Source organism: Schistocerca serialis, chromosome 2 (genome assembly GCF_023864345.2).
Source record: "Schistocerca serialis cubense isolate TAMUIC-IGC-003099 chromosome 2, iqSchSeri2.2, whole genome shotgun sequence".
In the NCBI taxonomy this organism is placed as follows: Eukaryota; Metazoa; Arthropoda; class Insecta; order Orthoptera; family Acrididae; genus Schistocerca; species Schistocerca serialis.
This window is the reverse complement of record NC_064639.1, coordinates 216,804,176-216,824,293: the sequence shown is the minus strand read 5'-3', so window position 1 is coordinate 216,824,293 and position 20,118 is coordinate 216,804,176. Positions and strand designations below refer to the sequence as shown.

Sequence of the window (20,118 nt, the reverse complement as noted above, 5' to 3'; positions counted from 1 at the left end):
ACAATCTACACAAGTGGGGAAAGCTTCCCAGCCCTAGCTGTGACTGTGGGGCACCTAATCAAACAATGCAGCACATCGCCCAGGACTGTGAATTAAGAGCCTACCAGGGTAGTCGGGCTGACTTCTACAACGCCACACCGCCCTGCCTCGAATGGATGGCCAATTCGGACGTCAGAATTTGAAGACTTGTGTAACGCAAAATATCTGATGTGATGTTACTTTTTATTGTGTCGATGTATTATATATTATCTGAATATGTATCCTTCACTTATGTATTTTATGGTGTATTTTATCATATAATTTCATATGTAATAAGTGTAAACCATGTGTGTAGCGCAATACGCTAAATAAATAAATAAATGTCTCGGGTAAGTAATGAAGAGTGGTAAAGCTGTGGTTTAAATATTTTATTTAACAATAGTTAGTAAATATATAAAGTGGTGTGAGTGCGAGGGGTGAGAGCCTAGCTCTTGTTGAAGGTGTAGCTGAAGCCGTCGGGCGTCCGGCTGAGGCTGAGCTTGCCGGGCGGGTAGAAGCGGTGAGGCGCGGGCGTCGTCGTGTACTGCGGGATGGCGTTGTACTGCGCCTGCGGCTGGTAGTTGTACTGCGGCGCGGGCGCCGGGTTGTACTGCGGCGCGGGTGGGCGGTACGCGGGCGTAGGTGGGTTGTAGGCGGGCGCCGGCGGGTTGTAGGCGGGCGCCGGCGGGTTGTAGGCGGGCGCTGGCGGGTTGTACTGCGGCGGCGGGTTGTACTGCGGCTGCGGCTGGTACTGCGGCTGTGGCGGCACCTGCCGAGGCACAACAAGCGCCGCCTCAGTCCACGCACTCACTGTCTAGCAGTGCCGAGCTAAGCACATTGGTTAATTGGCCTGTGATCGGATCTGACAAATCTTAAACGTGAGGTTCGACTGCCTGAAACGACTGAGAAATATTGTCTACACTCTGCAACTGACTGTCCAGAGGACGCCGTTAGAAGAAAGCATTGCCTTACATGGTTTCCGATTGGCTAGTTTCGAGAACAGAGACCCCAGAATAAGGAGGTGTGGCGTCAGTTTAAGAGTGAACGTGCATGGAGAAAGATATGCATAGTGCAAGACTGTGTTATGTTCTACTTATCACTTTTTACGCTTCCGTACCTCAGTCTGTAAGAACGGAATCCTTATATGGTCGCTTTGTTGTCAGTCAGTCTGTCTCTCCGACTGTTAAGAATCCTTTTTCTCTGTGGAGCGGGTGAAGTATCAAGTTCAGATTTTTATCGTATGTGAAGGTGTATGGTCCCTTAGTGGTGTAAAAATTTTAAGCTTCTAAGTCACTTCAATCAAAAGATACGGCTATTTATGACACATATTTTGATATTCGAAAACTCACTCGCCAAAACATACACGTTGCTTCCAGCTAACCTAGAATAATGAAATTCGGTAAGAAGCAAAGTTTCACAGTAAACGTACAGGAGAAAATCTGAAAATCGGTAATTTGCAGTTATTTAACACGAAAAATATATTTTTGTTCTGTCTGTTTGTCTGTCCGTCTGTTAAGACCATTTTCTCTGGGACAGTTTGGGGTATCAAGTTCAAATTCACGTCACATATCAGGGCCTATGTTCCCTTGGCGGTGTAAAAATTGTAAGTTTCTACGTCAAAGCAATCAGGAAATTAGGTCATTTATATCATATATTGTAATGCTCTCAAAATCAATAGTCAAAACGTTGACCTAGAAACACGAAATTAGACAAGAAGTAGGTTTCACAATACAAGCAAGAAAAAAATTCTGAAACTTTTTGAATTGTAATTACAACATATAAAAAACATCTTTTGCCATTTGAACATACATTAAATTCCTCATCCGTCAGGAGGATAATAGACCAACTATGTGCAAACATAAAATATAAGTTGTAGTCATAAAAAAATGAAAAATGTTTTGTTAAATTTTCTCTCTCTACATATGTAAACTGACGTCCCCTGCTCGCTTCTCTCTGTATGTCCGGGTTAGTCTGAGGAACTGCTGTAGAGATTTTGATATCTTGGAATTCCCAGGACCAATATCTTTCCAGTGTCGATATCGATAACAGGCAAAAATCGTTGAGATTCTCGATTCCCAGGATGGATGAACTATGTAAATAAGTTTGTACGGAACCCCTAGTGCGCTAATTCTACTCGAATTTGGTCAGTTTTTTTATGTGCTTATGATTGCAAGTGGTACCCGTTCCATAAGAATAGTTCTTGAAATAAAGAAAAAGTATCACAGCATCCCTAAAAAATAATTTAAAAATACATTGCCAATAACCGAGCAGCGTATCAAACTTGAGGCGATCCTTATTATAATCAAAAGGGTGCTATTAATGGACACACGACCGTGGGATATATTCTGCGTGCTGTTACAACCAACCCACATGACGAGTTGAGTTACTGCAACGTGTCCCACATGTCATTTAGACCAGGATTGTTCAGCGAGGCTGTTGGGGAGCGCAGGGCCGTGCGAAACACACAGACCAACAGATGAGACCAGCAACAAGGGAACACCTAGGCCATCGGACCCAGTTGTCACAGCACTGCCAGGCGAAGAAGACTGCTGTAATAGCATACCTTCAGAGATAAACCTTAAAGAGAGGAGCTGTGGCGTGTTGCCGATTGTGTTAATAATTAAATCTGCAGCGGCGTTGTGTCCTAAATCACGCGGGAGAGTACAACAAATACGTCGATGACCAATGCGAGACAGTAAACCTTAATTTAAAGGCCAGCCTTTCAAGTGAAGTACGATACCACTAAATTTAAAAATGAGCAAGTTTTATAATACGACGAAAATGCCAAAAAATGGGTCTATGTTCGCTTCAAGAATAACTGCGATTTTTGTAACTCAAATATTCTCATAAAATACAGCCGATTATTTGCAGGATGCAAATTATCCATTAAGAGACTGCTGTGAGAATCAGCTATAAATTTCTTATACGATAGCTGTCGATTGGAAATTGTTTTTTAGGAGGGCAACTTAATCGAAAACAATATTTGAATAGCAGCTTCCCAACATTGCCGTCCTTGCGCTAGAAAAATCAAAGAAATAGAGAAGGAAATAATATAAAAGTATTCTATGCTTATTTCATGAGTTTTCGTTGGATTTAAGTTCTCAGAGAGTAGTAACACTTAACTGATTGATGGCTATCGTTATTATCAATTAGGTAATTAGGTAACTCATTTAGTTCGTAGGTGCATATACTTCGTGTCACCTTTTTGCATGCAGTTGTTTCCCTTACGTTACAATATATTTGTATTTGAGCTCACTGTAATCAGTTATAGGCTGACCATGTTTGATCGGTGTTTCTGTTAGTACTTGTTTATTGCAAATTAAATTGTAACTGCTGGCACTAATTTATAAGGCAATCTCCGACAAATTACAGTTGCTGCGCGTCGCATACCGCATTCAACAAGATTCCTGTCGCTATTCGACGCGCTCTCTAGCAATGAGCATGAGAGAAAGCTCTTTGCTCTATAGAGCAGTAGAATGAAGGACCCTGATTTACACAATTTTTATCCAAGCGATGTGGAAAGAGTCAGTTTTCAGGCAACGTATACACGATATGTTTGGAGGTGTGGCTACATACTGGCCATTAATAAATTAGTAAATAGTAGAATTCGAATTCGGGATCTCCTGCTTACCAGGCAGGTGCGTTAACCACTGTGACGCCTGGCTACAGTGTTTATCACAATTGCGTGGACTATCTCGGCACGCCTCTCAGCCGACCCACATTCCCACCTAGCGCCACCTATCCACAGTCTCTGTCCATGTCCTCCGTACCCACTACTTTGAGAGTCCCGCACAAGGTCGGACTTAATTGTGCATTGTACTGATGGTGGTGGATACATTGCCCATCGAGACGAATCAGTTATATGAAAGTTTCGGATATGTCCGAAAGAACACACACACACCGCGCTTTCATAAAAAATGAAACATATCAGTGAACAGAGCATCGCTGCAAGTTTCGATTCGTGATTCTCGCCATGGCGTAGTTGTACTAGGGGCAATGAGTCTCAGGACATAATATAGCAAAACCATCCGGCCCGTATTGTCGCACTGAATAAGTTCGCACTAGAATATAGGCAGCCCAGTGAAAAGATTTTCAACGCAGGCTGCTGTCGCGTCTTTCCAGACAATTTGTATCAGAGACTTTAGTAACGTATTGACGTTTGCTGCATCAAAGACTAAGCTCATACTGAGCATCTGTTATGTGGGTTAAAAACTTGAAGAGAAGCTTCAAATGGCTCTAAGCACTATAGGACTTAACATCTGAGGTCATCAGTCCCATAGAACTTAGAACTACCTAAACCTAACTAACCTAACGACATCACACAAGTCCATGCCCGAGGCAGGATTCGAACCTGCAACCGCAGCAGCAGAGCGATTCCGGACTGAAGTGCCTGGAACCGCTCGGCCATAGCAGCCGGCTTAAAGAGATGCTCTGTCCACTAGTACGTCTCTATTTTCCGTTAGTCTTATAGTTTTTGTGCAGTCATCTTCCAAGGCTATGGACGTACTCACGAATAATCTTGTACTACTCAGATGACTTCGATTCGTACAGTACACGTGATACTACACAACTATTATGGGAGTTCATGGTCTATGACACTAAGTGCTAGAAGAACAGCATTGGCACGCTTCGTCTTACTGAAATTTAAGAGTAGTTTAAGGTGCATATACACACTGAGGAATCGTGAGTGAACCGACTGACGCAAAGAATCTCACCTGAAATTCTGCGAGCCTTTTAACTGACTCGTCACCACGTCTGACTACCATCCAGGAGGCCCGGGTTCGATTCCCGGCCGGATCGGAGACTTTCTCCGTTCGGGGTGTGGATGTTGTGTCGTCCTCATCATCGTTTCATCATCATCGACACGCAAGTCGCCCAGAGTGGTGTCAACTGAAAAGACTTGCAAATCGGCGGCCGAACTTCCCCATCTGCAGGCTCCCGGCCATCAGTGCCATACGATCATTTCACTTCGTTCTGAGAACTCGCGAGCTGGTAGATATTGACCGCATGACAGTGCAGTCCCCACTGAGCCTGAGCACCCCTTCATGCTTGCCGAAGAAGAAGACAGCGAGCGCAAGGACACGGTCGCGAGGCTGACGTACGCTAAAGGGACACAGCGTGTCGTACCTGTGGGGGTGGGTTGGGAGCGACGGGCAGGTGGTCTCCGGTGGCGCGGAAGCCGTCCTTGCCGGCCGTGTAGGTGACGGTGCGGCGCTGACCGCTGGGGTCGACGTAGCTGTAGGAGCCGCGCCGGTTGCCATCGACGTCGGACTCCTCCTTGAACTCGACTCCGTCCTCCTGGCTGTAGGCGGCGCCGAACGTGCCGTCTCCCGCCAGGTAGCGCTGCTCCGACAGGATGGCGGCGCGCTGGGCCTCGCTCGGCGGCACGTACTGCGCGCTGCAGGCGCACAGCGCGGCTGCCAGCGTCGCGACCAAAACCTGCGGCGCAACACAGACGGGACCGTGGGTAGGGGCGACACTACTGGCAGACTGTGCAGGGCGGTAGGGGTGACTGAGGACAGTGTACTGAACAACATTACATCAGTATTTACCTCGTTTACAGACTAATAATTATAGCTGTTAGCGGTAGACCTCCAAGTACATGTGGCAAGAACATGCCATTAATTCTTATTTTCCCTTGGACAGCAAGTCAGTTGTTAAAGTGTGGACGCAAAACGATTAGTCTATATTCTCTGGCGTTCTCACTTACTAGTGCACTTACGACCGTGCAGAAAACATCAGGCAGTAAATTACACTGAGGTGACAAGTCGTAGTATGGCCATTTGGACATGTACAGATGGCGGTAGTATGGCCTACAGAAGATATAAAAGGCCAGTGAATTGGCAGAGTTGTCATTTGTATTCAGGTGATTAATGTGAAAAGGTGTCCGACGTGATTGTGACCTCACCACAGGAATTAACAGACATTGAACGCAGAATGGTAGTTGAAGCTAGAGGCGTGGGACATTCCATTTCGCAAATCGTTAGGGAAGTGGATTCCGACATCCGTAGTATCAAGAGAGTGCCGAGAATACCAAATTTCAGGAATTACTTCTCACCACGGCCAATGCAGTGTCCGACGGTCCTCAATTAACAACTAAGAGCAGTGGCGTTTGCATAGAGTTATAAGTGCTAACAGGCACGCAACACTGCTTGAAATAACCGAAAAAATCATTGTAGGACGTACGATGAACGTGTCAGTTATGACAGTGCTGTGAAATGTAGCTTAATGGGGTAAGGCAGCAGATAGCCGACGCGAATCTCTTTACTAACAGCACGAAGGACGACGGTTCAATCCCGCGTCCGGCCATCCTGATTTAGGTTTTCCGTGATTTCCCTATATCACTTCAGGCAAATGCCGGGATGGTTCCTTTGAAAGGGCACGGCCGATTTCCTTCCCCATCCTTGCCTAACCCGAGCTTGTGCTCCGTCTCTAATGACCTCGTTGTCGACGGGACGTTAAACACTAATCTCCTCCTCCACTAACAGCACGACATCGCCTGCAGCGCCTCTGCTGGGCTCGTCACCTTATCGGCTGGACTCTAGACGACTGAAAAACCGCGGGTTGGTCAGATGAGTCCCGATTTCAGTTGGTAAGAGCTAATGGTAGGGTTCGAATGCGGCTCGGACCCCATGAAATCATAGATCCAACTTGTCAGCAAGATAGTATGCAATGGTGTGGGTTGTGTTTACGTGGAATGGATGGGGTTCTCCGTTTCAACTCAAGCGACCATTGACAGGAAATGGTTATGTTCGGCTACTTGGAGACCATTTGAAGTCATTCATGGACTTCATGTTCCCATATCACTAGGGGACAACTGTTCGCGATTGGTTTAATAACGTTGTGGACAATTCGAGCTAATGATCTGGCCACTCCCATCGCCCTACATGAATTCCATCGATCATTTATAGGACGTAATCGTGAGGTCGGTTCGTGCATAGACTCCTGCACCGTCAACATTTTCACACTTATGAAAGGGCTACAGAAGCAGCATGGCTCAATGTTTCTGTAGGGGACTTCCAACGACTTATTGAGTCCATGCCGCGTCGAGTTGCTGCATAATACCGCGCAAAAGGATGTCCGGCACGATATTAGGAGATATCCCATAACTAATGTCACCTCAGTGTATGTAAAGCGTTTGTGGGAAGACCGTTACACGCAGAGAAAAAGCAACAAACACAATGAAGTGCGTGCATATTAACGTACCAATGATCACAATATATGCACTTATACCCCTAATACCCTGTAAAGAAGTAACGTCGGCGGTCGGTGGTAAGGAGAAGCAGAAAAACTTTCCACTTCATATAATAATTGGCAACTCTCTTTAAATGTCAATAAATGCAAGGGAATGTCTATAACATATAGAAAGGACCCAGTTGGATACGAAAATCTTTTGTCGTACTTTTCGGCCTATGGTCACACAAGAGGCTGAAAAATACAATAAAGATTAGATTATATAATGCAATCTCATTTCGCGAACTACGTAGAGCACTACGGTATTACATGTTAGCCAGCAGCAGATTTTAATTTCACGGTTGCCCCACGAAACGTTAGCAAGCTGGTTACACGTGACGCCTGAAGCTTATGCAAACAGCTTGGCACTGCGCCCGTAGGAGTTGCATATAAATGAAGGTGCTGGCTTGTTTCGCTCGCTGCGTCTGATCGGCACGACTACAGTTAGGCTGTTAATCATTTCATAATCTCTTTTCTGCTCCGGTGGTTTTTGCTGTATACCTTTTCTATGGAACACAAGAGACAAATAAAATAATTACAAAGTTTCCTAGAGGACGGAAATAAACTACTCTCTGTTACCGTTATGAAACTAGCACATAAAACCCGTATATTAATTAATGTTTCATTAATAGCTTTGAAAACTGCTTTTATCCGTATTGATCTCTCTATATACGTACTATATTCGAGAGACAGAGCTCCACAGCTGTTCATCGAGAGACGTCATATTGGCGAGCAGTAACGTGGGTCCCATATGATGATCTCGAATGTAGATTATCCACATTGATCTCACATACCTTGTTCTTTTGATCTATATGACTTTGACTTGCTTCCACATGAACACTTGGATGAAGTGCTTCCGCGGGCGGAGAGTAATGAACGCATGCAATTATTTTTCAATTGTATCAGTGCGTTCTGTTGGTGTATAAACTTATGATTCTTCTTTAGCTCTTGAAGCGAAATAACAATGAAGTACTTCGTTCCGTAATCAATAAACGCATAGTAAAACAAGTAAAAGAATGGAAATCATTTCTTCCCACTTGCACTTAGTGCTCTATGGAGACGGGTGTTGCCAAGCAAAAATAATTATCGCTCTCCAGTCTTATTTCAAATTTTCGGATATTAATTTTCTGAAATACTGCAAGTGCTCTTTACACCCACAGTTCATTGTTTTATACAGAGTTTATTTCTCTTTTCTGTATTTAGCGTTTCGCATGTCGAATGTGTTGTTATAACAAGCGCTATGAACGCTGAAGTTGTTGCTGCCTTATTTTCATAAATGCAACTCGCGTGTAGTTGTAGACCTTCCTCAAATGAAAGTTATTTATTTGCTGCCCTGCGGCCTGCAGGAACAGGCGAGTGACCTTTATTGAGAGACCGTTCAGGGACAAGCAGTGAATGGAACGTTGTATCATGGTACTGTGTAAATGTGCTGACATTTGCAGGTGACCGGTAGCAGACGTTCTGCAGACAGGAACGAAATAAATGCTGGAGTTAACAAAAACAACACAATCTGAGCAAAGGTGCATATACGATTTTGGCACGCACGAAATAGTACTGTCAAATTTTGGTGCCTTAAATAATATACGGACGTGAAAAATTATAACGTAAAATACTAAAAGCGCGAATTGCTGTCTCGCGGTAATTACAAGAAAGCTCTGTCAGGTATTGATTGTTCTCAAAGGAAAGGATTCTAAAAAATCAGATATGAAGTGACGCATGATGGCAATATGTTTACTCCCGTAAAGCTCTTATTCGGATCGTGAAATTGAAAATTTTGAGTAACTGTAACCGAATTTTTTGTTTCAAGAAATCTCTCCCACAGTCATTGGAAGTAGATCAGAAAACTAACTAGATTACTTGTCGAACGTCTACGAAGAAATAATTTCAAAAGCAAACATATTATCTGTGAAAATATCTGGAATATTTAATTTTCTGAATATTGAGGATAATAATATACAAATAGATATTTAGAAGTGAACTGCTGTAATAATACATTTTTCAAAAAATATAAACCTAATGTAAATTTCATTGAAGAGAATTCCTTGACATGTGAAAACCTCGGAAACATGGGAATTTTTTGCTGTTTCTAATTCCGTGAACCACTGACTCATTTATTAATGGTCAGTCATGAAGCTTCGTATTCAAAACTGTTTTTTTTAGGCCTGTTTGCCACCTCTGGCATTCTGTAGACAAAATTTCGTAGTTATGCAATAGAAGTTCCAGTCGTATCTGCGTCTGAGTGATATTTTATCACTAAACTTTAAAAAATTTATATATGTGTTCACTCACGTGGTTCCTTTTCTATGTAAGGCCGCAGACGGGCGCTGGATGGGTGTCACAACTTATTAATATTGTAGAAGATTGCAAAATGGTTAGTAATGAGGAGATAATAATAGAATTTGTGATATGGATGACTGATAACAATATCAAATTGCTGTACTTTGTACAGGACCGGAAGTCGAACCCTTATGCAAAAAAAGGAATGGAGAGCAATCGGACGCAAGTAAGAATTTTGTGTTACGTAGACAGTACTTAGGCATTTTTGAAGGGCCGGAAAGTGATTTCGGCAGATACTGACAACATAATGAAAGGAGCAAAGAGATCTTGGAAAACTGTCCGAAACGTGTCTGAACACCAGAAAACATTAGTTACATGAAAGCCTCCACGAAATTCCAAACCGAATACAACACCGATTATCTGTGCGACTGGACAGTAAAATATCATTTTTTGGGAGTGTTTTCAAAAACAGCCTACTTCTTTATCTTCAAAAAAATTTGTATTTTGCATGAGTTAGTTTCAAGATCAATAGGCATTTGTTTAGTTACGAAGGTGGTTTCGAATGAAGTGGTATCGAGACATTGCATCCTCAATATTTCATTTCTTCAGATGATGTACGATTCTGCCTCTGTCTGGATATTTTAACTCGTGAAACAGGTTCATTACGCATCAAAAAATCCTCACCAGGACCTAGAACAGTCTTTACATAACGTTAATTTTGGTATTTGGTGCTCAGTTTGCTGACCTGTTTTAGTTTGTCCACACTAAACGTAGCATATACATTGGTAAGAATAAAAAAATTCCATTATATGGAAATTTATCTTAAACAGCCAGCCGTCTCTCAGTCCTGCAAATACGGACAAAACTGTTGCGTCCCTGTATTTGCCTGAGCAGAAGATGACACCCAAAACGTTTCGAGGTGCCATTCACCAAAATTGGAATACCAGTTATTCGATATAGAAAGATTGCTTTTTTACGTTTAAGGTTTTCTTCACAGGAACGCAAGTATTGTTGATTAGCTCAGGAGCTTACCTCAGCTGCAGGTTGTCTGCAACTGTTGAGTCTCGGTAGGTGGCCATAAGATGACTTAAAATTTCTGTTCGATGCGGTGAATAGTAACTTGCTCTAATGTCAGTTACTGCAGATGAATGCTAAATGTAATCCTGCAATGTACGAATACAGTGTGGTGGACTAGTTGACACAGTCACATCGATTAAATTGCGAGGCAGAAGGTTGCAAATCGACATGAAATAGATGAAGCGGGTAAGGTGGTTTGTAGTCCAGGCAATGGTCGACTTCGCTCTCCCGAAAGAATTTTAGGAAAGTGTAGTTTGGAGACTGCTTACGGAACACTTAAGCGACTTATTTTTAGTACTGCCTGAGTGTTTAGGATCCTCACCAGGTCGCGATTTACTGGAGAACGATCCTGATCAAACTGTCACTAACGTATATCGCGTGTAAGGACCACGAAAGCAAGATTAGAGAAATCGAGCTCGTTCGGAAGCACATAGACAGTCGTTTTTCATTCGCTTCATTTCCGAGTGCAACAGAAAAGGGAATAATTAGGAATGCCAGAATGTACTCTCTGCAACGCACGAATTATGTATGTAGAAGTAGAAATTAGGCGTGTACGACAAACAGACCAAAAACAGTATTAGTGTGATGGTATTCGCTGTTTGACGTTCTCGCGACGTTTCAAGATATACGGCTTTCAGTAACGATCAGCAAGTGATCGCACCTTGTAGCGCTAACAAGATGCTACATCACTGGTTATCGGAAGTAGATCATGGAGGCAGCGCGGACGACTACGACAACGATGTACAGCTAACCGCCGCGGTACTGTTACACCGGCAAGGTCGCGCCGCTTGTCGCAGAACCGGCTCCCGCCCATGTCGTCATGTTGCTCCTTCTCGTCTGCAGTTAACTCGTTCGTCGCTCGTGAGTGCTCTCTGGAACACGCTGGACAGCTACGCATCTAATGTGCTCGCTTCTGACTCATCAGCTTTATATGTGCGTTGCTGCTAGCTAGGAAACCTTTCAGTTAAATGGCAAGGCTGGCGTCGGCTTAAAATTCATTACTATTGCTATTTCGTTTTCCAACGATGACGCGCCGTGGATATATACACTACTGGCCATTAAAATTGCTACACCACGAAGATGACGTGCTACAGACGAGAAATTTAACCGACAGGAAGAAAATGATGTGATATGCAAATGATTAGCTTTTCAGGGCATTCACACAAGGTTGGCACCGGTGGCGACACCTAAAACGTGCTGACATGAAGGAAGTTTCCAGCCGATTTCTCACACACAAACTGCAGTTGGCCGGCGTTGCCTGGTGAAACGTTGTTGTGATGCGTCGTGTAAGGAGGAGAAATGCGTGCCATCACGTTTCCGACTTTGATAAAGGTCATATTGTAGCCTATCACGATTGCGATTTATCGCATCGCGACATTGCTGCTCGCGTTGGTCGAGATCAAATGACTTTTAGCAGAATATGGAATCGGTGGGTTCAGGAGGGTAATACGGAACACCGTGCTGGATCCTAACAGCCTCGTATCACTAGCAGTCGAGATGACAGGCATCTTATCTGGATGGCTGTAACGGATCGTGCAGCCACGTCTTGATCCCTGAGTCAACAGATGGGGACGTTTGCAGACAACAACCATATGCACGAACAGTTCGACGACATTTGCAGCGGCATGGACTATCAGCTCGGAGACCATGGCTGCGGTTACCCTTGACGCTGCATCAGAGACAGGAGCGCCTGCGATGGTGTACTCAACGACGAACCTGGGTGCACGAATGGCAAAACGTCATTTTTTTCGGATGAATGCAGGTTCTGTTTACAGCATCATGATAGTCGCATCCGTGTTTGGCGACATCAGGGTGAACACACATTGCAAGTGTGTATTTGTCATCGTCTTACTGTCGTATCACCCGGCGTCATGGTATGGGGTGCCACTGGTTACACGTCTCGGTCACCTCTTGTTCGCATTGACGGCACTTTGAACAGTGGACGTTGCATTTCAGGTGTGTTACGACTCGTGGCTCTACTCTTCATTCGATCCCTGCGAAACCCTACATTTCAGCAGGTCCTGTACGGGCCTTTCTGGATACAGAGAACGTTCGACTGCTGCCCTGGCCAGCACATTATCCATATCTCTCACCAATTGAAAACGTCTGGTCAATGGTGGTCGAGCAACTGGCTCGTCACAATACGCCAGTCACTACTCTTGATGAACTGTGGTATTGTGTTGAAGCTGCATGGGCAGCTGTACCTGTACATGCCATCCAAGCTCTGTTTGACTCAATGGCCAGGCGGATCAAGGCCGTTATGACGGCCAGAGGTGGTTGTTCTGGGTACTGATTTCTCAGAATCTATGTAGCCAAATTACGTGAAAATGTAATCACATGTCAGTTCTAGTATAATATATTTGTTCAATGAATACTCGTTTATCATCTGCATTTCTTCTTGGTGTAGCAATTTTAATGGCTGGTAGTGTATATATACACTTGGTGTATGAGAGATGTAATGAGACTGACAACACTGCGAGCCATCTGACAATGCTGTGTTGTTCCACTTGTATAAACATAGACCGGTGTGTTCATCCCTTCCAGATGGTCAGTCCGAGTTTCAGCTCCTTATGATCATCACGTGATTTTTATGAGCACGATCAGTGAGATTTGTTCTTGTTGTATGTTACGAAAATGGAAATGCGGAATTTAGAGCAACGTTACTCCATCAACTTTTGTGTCAATAGGAATCCGCAAGTGTGACCTTTGAAAGGCTGAAACAGACCTATGGGGCACATTTCAAATCGTTTTTCGCTGCACAAATAAGTTTTGGAAGGTCGAGAACGCGTTGAAGATGAACTTCTCTCAGGGAGACCTTTCATCTTCAAAAAGTGACGAAAACATCGAACGTGTGCGTGCTATTGTGAGATCAGATAGACGTTTAACAATAAGGGTTATGGGGACCTATTAAACATTTCCACCGTACATCAAATTTCGACGGAAGTTTTGCACATGTCAAAGGTTTGAGCCAAAATGGTGCCGGAAAACCTTCACAATTGAGCAAATGGTTCAAATGGCTCTGAGCACTATGGGACTTATCATCTGTGGTCATCAGTCCCCTAGACTTAGAACTACTTAAACCTAACTAACCTAAGGACGTCACACACATGCATGCCCGAGGCAGGATTCGAACCTGAGACCGTAGCGGTCACGCGGTTCCAGACTGAAGTGTCTAGAACCGCACGGCCACACCGGCCGGCTCACAATTGAGCAGAAGGACAATTGAAGAAAGGTGTGAGTTGATCTTGTTGAGATGATTGCTAATTACCACGAATGGTTCAGTTACATGGTGGCAAGTGATGAATCATGGGTTTCTTAATGTGATCCTTAGGCAAAGCGGTAAAACGAGAAGTGGCTCACTGGGACATCTCCTCGACCGAAAAAAGCTGGAATGAGCAAATCATAGATCAGAACCATGCTGATTTGCTTTTCTGACAGGGGAGTGTCGTGCATAAAGAATTCGTTCCTCCAGGACAAACCGTCAACCAAGTGTTTTGTAAAAATGTCCTTGGAAAGTTCAGAAAAAGAGTGAATCGTGTGAGACCGGACATTGACGACAAGTGGATGCAACACCATGACAACGACCCATGTCACACTGCCACTTCCATCACGGAATGTTTGATCTCAAAAGGCATTCCCGCTGTTCCACAGTCGCTCTTTTCACCTGATATGAGCTCTTGTGACTTTTTTCTTTTCCCGAAACTCAAAAAGTCTTAAAAAGACGTCATTTTGGAACTTCGGAGGTCACTCATAAGAATGTGACCGACGTGTTAAAGGCTGTATCAGTTGAAGCCTTTCAGCGCTGCTGCCAAGACCGGGAACAATGACTTCGCTGGTGTGTAGCCGCCGAAGACAACTTCTTTGAAGGGCAGAACATTGTTGTTTCAAAAAAATAAGAAATTGGTAGATGAAGAATCGATCTCATTGATTTTCTCACACACCTTGTATACATAAACCGCACAATAACAAACATTAACAAGAACTATTACTACTACTGCTGCGTCGACTACTTCCTGATCGTTACTGAAAGCGATATATCTTGAAACGTCGCGAGAACGTCAAACAGCGAATACCATTACACTCTTAAATCTAGCCTACGTCAAGCAATGGGACGTATTCAGATGGTTCAGACAGCAAAGGCTCCTTGCTGTAGATGAATGACCGTGAAACTAATGACTACGAAGTATCCATGTTGAGGGAAGAAGCGACAGATCTTACTACATTGTGACAGAGCATTTCTCACGTGGTTTGCTACTGGATTTGATAAGTGTCAGCACAATATCCCAAAAGTTTTGGATTCAGATCATGATACGGTTGTACACTGACATATCTGGCTTGGTTGTCCCTCTGAAAGTATTGATTAGTAAGTTAACACCATGACAGGTTGTAGCGGACCAAGGAAACACCATCCCGCGTAACGTATTTCATTGTATAGAACTACCGCGCTTTGCTTTGTTAATGACGGTATGTACCACCAAGACAGTCTTGAATGATACGACATATATGATATCTCCTTTGAGGAAGCGTACCATATGGGCGTCTGAATTCATTGTGAAGTGTCCTGCAGTACTGTTATAAACGATATTTTTCTGTAAACATGTCTCACATCTGTGGCATCACGCTAGTTCGTTGCAGGCTTTGTGATGAATCCTCCCTTCATCTTCCCCGTTTGTCATGCACCTTAATGATTTATCTTCCGACACCCTGTATGTATGAATATTGTTACCAGCAATTTTTATCTGAAATTATTAACATCAATAACAGCCTTAGCTTGTGGATATGCTTCTGGCTAACGACATTATTTCTACTAGTTTACTTTCTTCTTTTCTCGCCAAAGCCGGAAATGTATGTTTCATGAAAGATAGGAGTGCAATTCGTGAGTAACGCTAAGCGACTGTCTAATACTACAAAGTATGGTGTCATTGTTACTTCTTGTTCCTTTTCTCGATTTCAATAATAGAGATACCGCTGTCGAGTTCTAAATAACAGGGGCAAGAATTTCAGGACTGGAAACGCACAATCCATGAAGGAGATATTTTGCATTAGATGTTTCCGTTTGGTGCCTAGTTACATCAGTTCACACAGCGTCATAATATGAGCAGCGTTTTCCGTTTACTTTCCGTTCGACAAATCACCTATATGCTTACGACATCTCATGGACAAGAAGATTGCAACAAATACCTGAAACAAACAATATACACCGAAATCAAACCCTTGTGCGGATGATGTTATATGTTCAACATGACAGAAAATCGATGAGCTGTTTTACGACACTCTTCATAAAATATTCCCAAATTTAAATGTATGTATTTGTGTACAAGAATCGAAGCACTACTAGAGGAAGAAGCAATTTTTCTTTCGCCAATTTTTGACTGATTGTCCACAGGAGAAATGTTCGAGGTGGATGTGCCGGTCACATATGAAATGATTTTTCTAAGGGTTTCTCGTGTTTCCTCGGTGTGACTGATCGTTTGTTTTCTGTTTTGTAGCCATGCTGAAGATTTCATTTTGCGCACAATTGTCAGCTCGGCTGGAAATTCCAAAATATACTATCAGACCTTTGGACCCTTCTACAGTGGTAGCAAAATAAGTTCCTTCCGCGTGCGGAGCGAGAAAAAAACAGTGATTAAGGGGAGAGCACTAACAGAGAGTAATAAGGAAGTGGAATGTGTAATACTATCGACCGCTAACACATGTTTTAGTGATTGATGTTTTCCGCGTTTGTCATAAATAAAGCAAGTGCTGGGACTTATCAGTTGGAAGGGAAACAGCCGACATCCTTTCCCACCCTTGACCTACCGGGGCTTGTGCTCCCTCATTAAAAGAATTTTGCGTCGAGGGGACATTTGTGTACAATCTTCCTTTCTTGCCGTCCGAATAAGGCCAGTTGCTGCAGTAGCTGCTGATACGAGAAAGACAGTCAGGAAACTACTGCATAGCATATTGATGCTGGGTGCCACCATCCAGGAAACTAGACCCTGCGATATCGCACCCTATTCTTGGCAACACGTGTTTATCACGTGCGAGTTTCCCCGCGCCTCACTCTCTGCACGGTTCATCGGGATGGCGCAGTGGTAGTGCACTACACTCGTCTTCGGGAGGATGGCGTTTGAAATCCGTGGCCAGACGTTCAAATTTAAGTTATCTGAAGTTCCCCTACACCACTTAAGTGAACTCCAGGATGGTTCCTTTAACAAAAGCATCCCAGGTTTCCTTTCCCATGTTTCCCCAGTACTAGCTCGTCTTCCGCCTCTAACGACGTCGTCGTCGAGGAAACGGTAATCTCTAGTCTCCCGTCGCTTTCAACACGCCCGCGCAACGGGCGGACAAAGGTTCACGCCTTGCGCCACCGGCAGCGCCTGTCTCGCTTCCGACGGACACGTGCGGTCACAGGTGACATTACCGTCGAAGGCCTGCCCAGCCCTACGCGGCCTTGGGAAACGGGTTGGGTCGGTGGGCGTCGCAGGCCCCGCCATTTCCCGCCGCCCGCGCACTCTCGCTCTCGTTGCTGAACTCGCCTACGGTCCCATGGCTCTCCTCGGTTCTCACGCTGCGCGTTCTCCAACGTCCCATCCGCAGCCACGCGGAGCTGCAGTTCACGTCCTGCTTCCAGGCTGTCAGTTGCACTCTTACGACAGTGTAATTTCAGTTTCCCCCGCCCTTTCCTACACCAGTCGCGAATTCCGTTCGGGAACAACGACTATTGGTAGGCCTCTGTGCTAGTCTCTCTAATTTTACCTTTATGGTCCTTTCTATAAGGAGGAGTAAGCAAATTGTTGGTTGACTCTTTTAATTTTCTACGGAACTGTAACAGTAATCCACAACGTGACGCACAGCGCCTGTCTTGAACGTCTGGCACCGTTGTAGTCAGTCATATCTCGTAGAGATTTCATTCTGACGAGCAGTACTCAAGTATCGATCGATCGAGAATTTTGTAAGCTACCTCCTTCGTGGGTGGACTGCACTTTCTGAGGATCCTTCTGATGAATATGTCTGGCATTTGCCTGCCCTACAATTAGCTTTATGTGGTCTTTCCACTTTAAATCGTTCCGCATGTAAGCTACAAGATGTTCTGCGGATATGACTGCTTCCAGTGATGGTCCTGGAATCGTGTAATCATGCCGTAACCGGTATTCCCGACTGTTTATGCGCAATATATTTAATTTCTTTGAGTGTCAACTGTCAATCCCTGGACCAAGCAACTATCCTCAGCAGGTCTTTCTGCATTACCCCACTGTTTTCCACCGTTAAGACTGCTCTGTACACAACAGCGTCATTCGTGACAGCCTCGTAGTGTTTCCGGCGTTATCCACTAACTCCTTTGTATATATTGTGAACAGTAACGCACCTGCAACATTCTCTTCAGGTACACCAGATTTTGCTTTCACGTGTAAATAATGTCACTAAAAACGACATTCTATTTGTGCTATATTTGCAATATGCTGTTCAATCCAAACAAAAGACTGTCTCTTTGTCCATAAGTTCGTGTTACACCTATAGAGTGAACCGTATCGAACTCCTTTCGGACGTCAAGGCATCAATCTGGGCGCCAATATCCACTGCCTGCTGCGTCTCGTGGACCAAGAGTGGGAGCTACGTCATCGAATATTCAAATAAGAAACTCGCTGACTTAGCACCAGAAAACTCCTGTAATGCACTTAGCTCCATCACGCACTATAATTTCTTAGCGTTTCTGGATGCACGCGAGCCAAGTGATGTCCACTCCTATAAAACAGTGCTAAGTTACTCTCAGGATTTTTATGTACGGTCACTTGGTTAGTACCCATTCCAGTACCGTTGGCGTCAGACCCAATAATTTTGCAGGAAGTCGTTCCATGATGTACCTTTGCACAAACCTGGCGAGATGGCAAGACCCTGGACTTTTATTCAAGATGAGGGCAGTTCAGATCCCTATGCAGTCACCCAGATACGGGTTTCCCGTGGTTTCCTCAACTCTATTAATGATAATCATGGGATGTTTCATAGAAGCACATGACCGATGTTCTTTCTCATTCGTCGAAATCCGATCTTGTGCTCCATCTACAATGATCTCCTCACTGACTGAACGTTGTAACCTATTCTTCATTCCTTTCTTCTTCAAGCAAATAGAGTCTATCGCTGTATACTTGATATTTGTTTTCGGGCGACTTTGTGCTCAGCTACGTGACACAAGCAATTCAGAGATGCACGTTGTAAACGTCGAATATAATTGGACATTTTAGAGCTTATGCCAAATCCATCACTGGTAACGTTTTGAGGGACACAGAAATCTCATTTCACAGTAAATAAGATTCGTGCTAACCTAATTGAATGAAATGGTTCAAGCTACTTTATTTTTATGACCAATTTTGTACAGTTTCGCGTCTGAAGGAGGTCTGTCTTTTTATCGACATACAAATTTCGCGCACTTACTTTCCCGTACTGCTGTTTAGCTCACTATTAATTAGGAGCAGTTGCCATAACTTTTAAATAAATCTTCAGTGGTTGACGCGTTTCTGCACACCTGATTTCTTACCAGAACCGAATTATTCGTAAATTGCACTAATATGGTGTTTCGTGCACATCTATTTTTCGCAAGTTTGTCTATTTCTGCGTTGGTACTGCAACCTACACCCTTTTGAATGTGATCACTGTATTTGTGCCTTCATCTCTCTCTCTCCAGTTTTTACTTCATCACTTCTATTACCAAATTATACCTCGGTGCCCCATCAATCTATCCCTTCTTTTAGTGAATTCGTACCATGAAACTCTATCACACATATTTGTACATAGGTACGAAAGGACAATCACCACGAGCACAAACTACTTAATGAAAGCAGAAATGATGTAGCGACACATTTTATCTGTCGGCTCTGAGTTTTCATGCTGTCGCATCAGGTCTTGTCGGACGAAAACGGTAGCTCCTACAAGAACTGCAACGTACATAGACGTCAAGATATACTCTTAACACGTAACTTGAACTCTTGTCAAATTTTAGGGCACGCACGTAAGTTATTGTGGTGATTCTCTGATACCAAGGTATCCTTAAAGCGAAGTATACATCAAAGAATATTACACCGGAAGAAGTAATGTCTAGCAAAAACCAAGAATCACAATTTTCACGATTTTTTAAAGTTATTGGGACTGGCATAAACAAAAATTATTAGACAAAATATGAAACATGTACTCACGATGGTGTTCATGGTGAGTAGTGCCGTCGAGTCGGAGGAAGTGCCGGCGGAGTGCCCCGAGTGCGGACGATGTGCTCCACTTATATAGCGGGCGCCAGCCTTGTGGGGGAAGAGAGAGAGAGAGAGGGGGGGAGGGGGGCGCGTCCAGGGACGGCGGGGACAGAGACGGAGACAGAGGCAGACAAGACAGAGCCGCGCGCTGCGCCCAGCCTGGCGTCACTCGCCTCCCATCGCCCGCCGCGCCTCCATTGTGTTCCCCACATCCGCGAGGGGCCGCCCCAGCAAACACTCTCGCACCAGGATTCACTTATGCTCTCGCGTTAGGAAAATGGAGGGCCAGTTT

General features: G+C 44.2%; 1 protein-coding gene across 1 annotated transcript; it reads right to left on the bottom strand.

Moving 5' to 3' along the window:
- Nucleotides 1-392: 392 nt before the first annotated feature.
- Nucleotides 393-19,883, bottom strand: LOC126456956 (uncharacterized). Its single transcript, XM_050092893.1, has 3 exons — nucleotides 19,776-19,883; nucleotides 5,146-5,457; nucleotides 393-787 (listed from the first exon to the last, which is right to left on the bottom strand). The coding sequence occupies exons 1-3, from the start codon at nucleotides 19,785-19,787 to the stop codon at nucleotides 464-466; spliced, it is 648 nt and encodes a 215-aa protein (XP_049948850.1). The 5' UTR covers nucleotides 19,788-19,883; the 3' UTR covers nucleotides 393-463.
- Nucleotides 19,884-20,118: the final 235 nt, after the last annotated feature.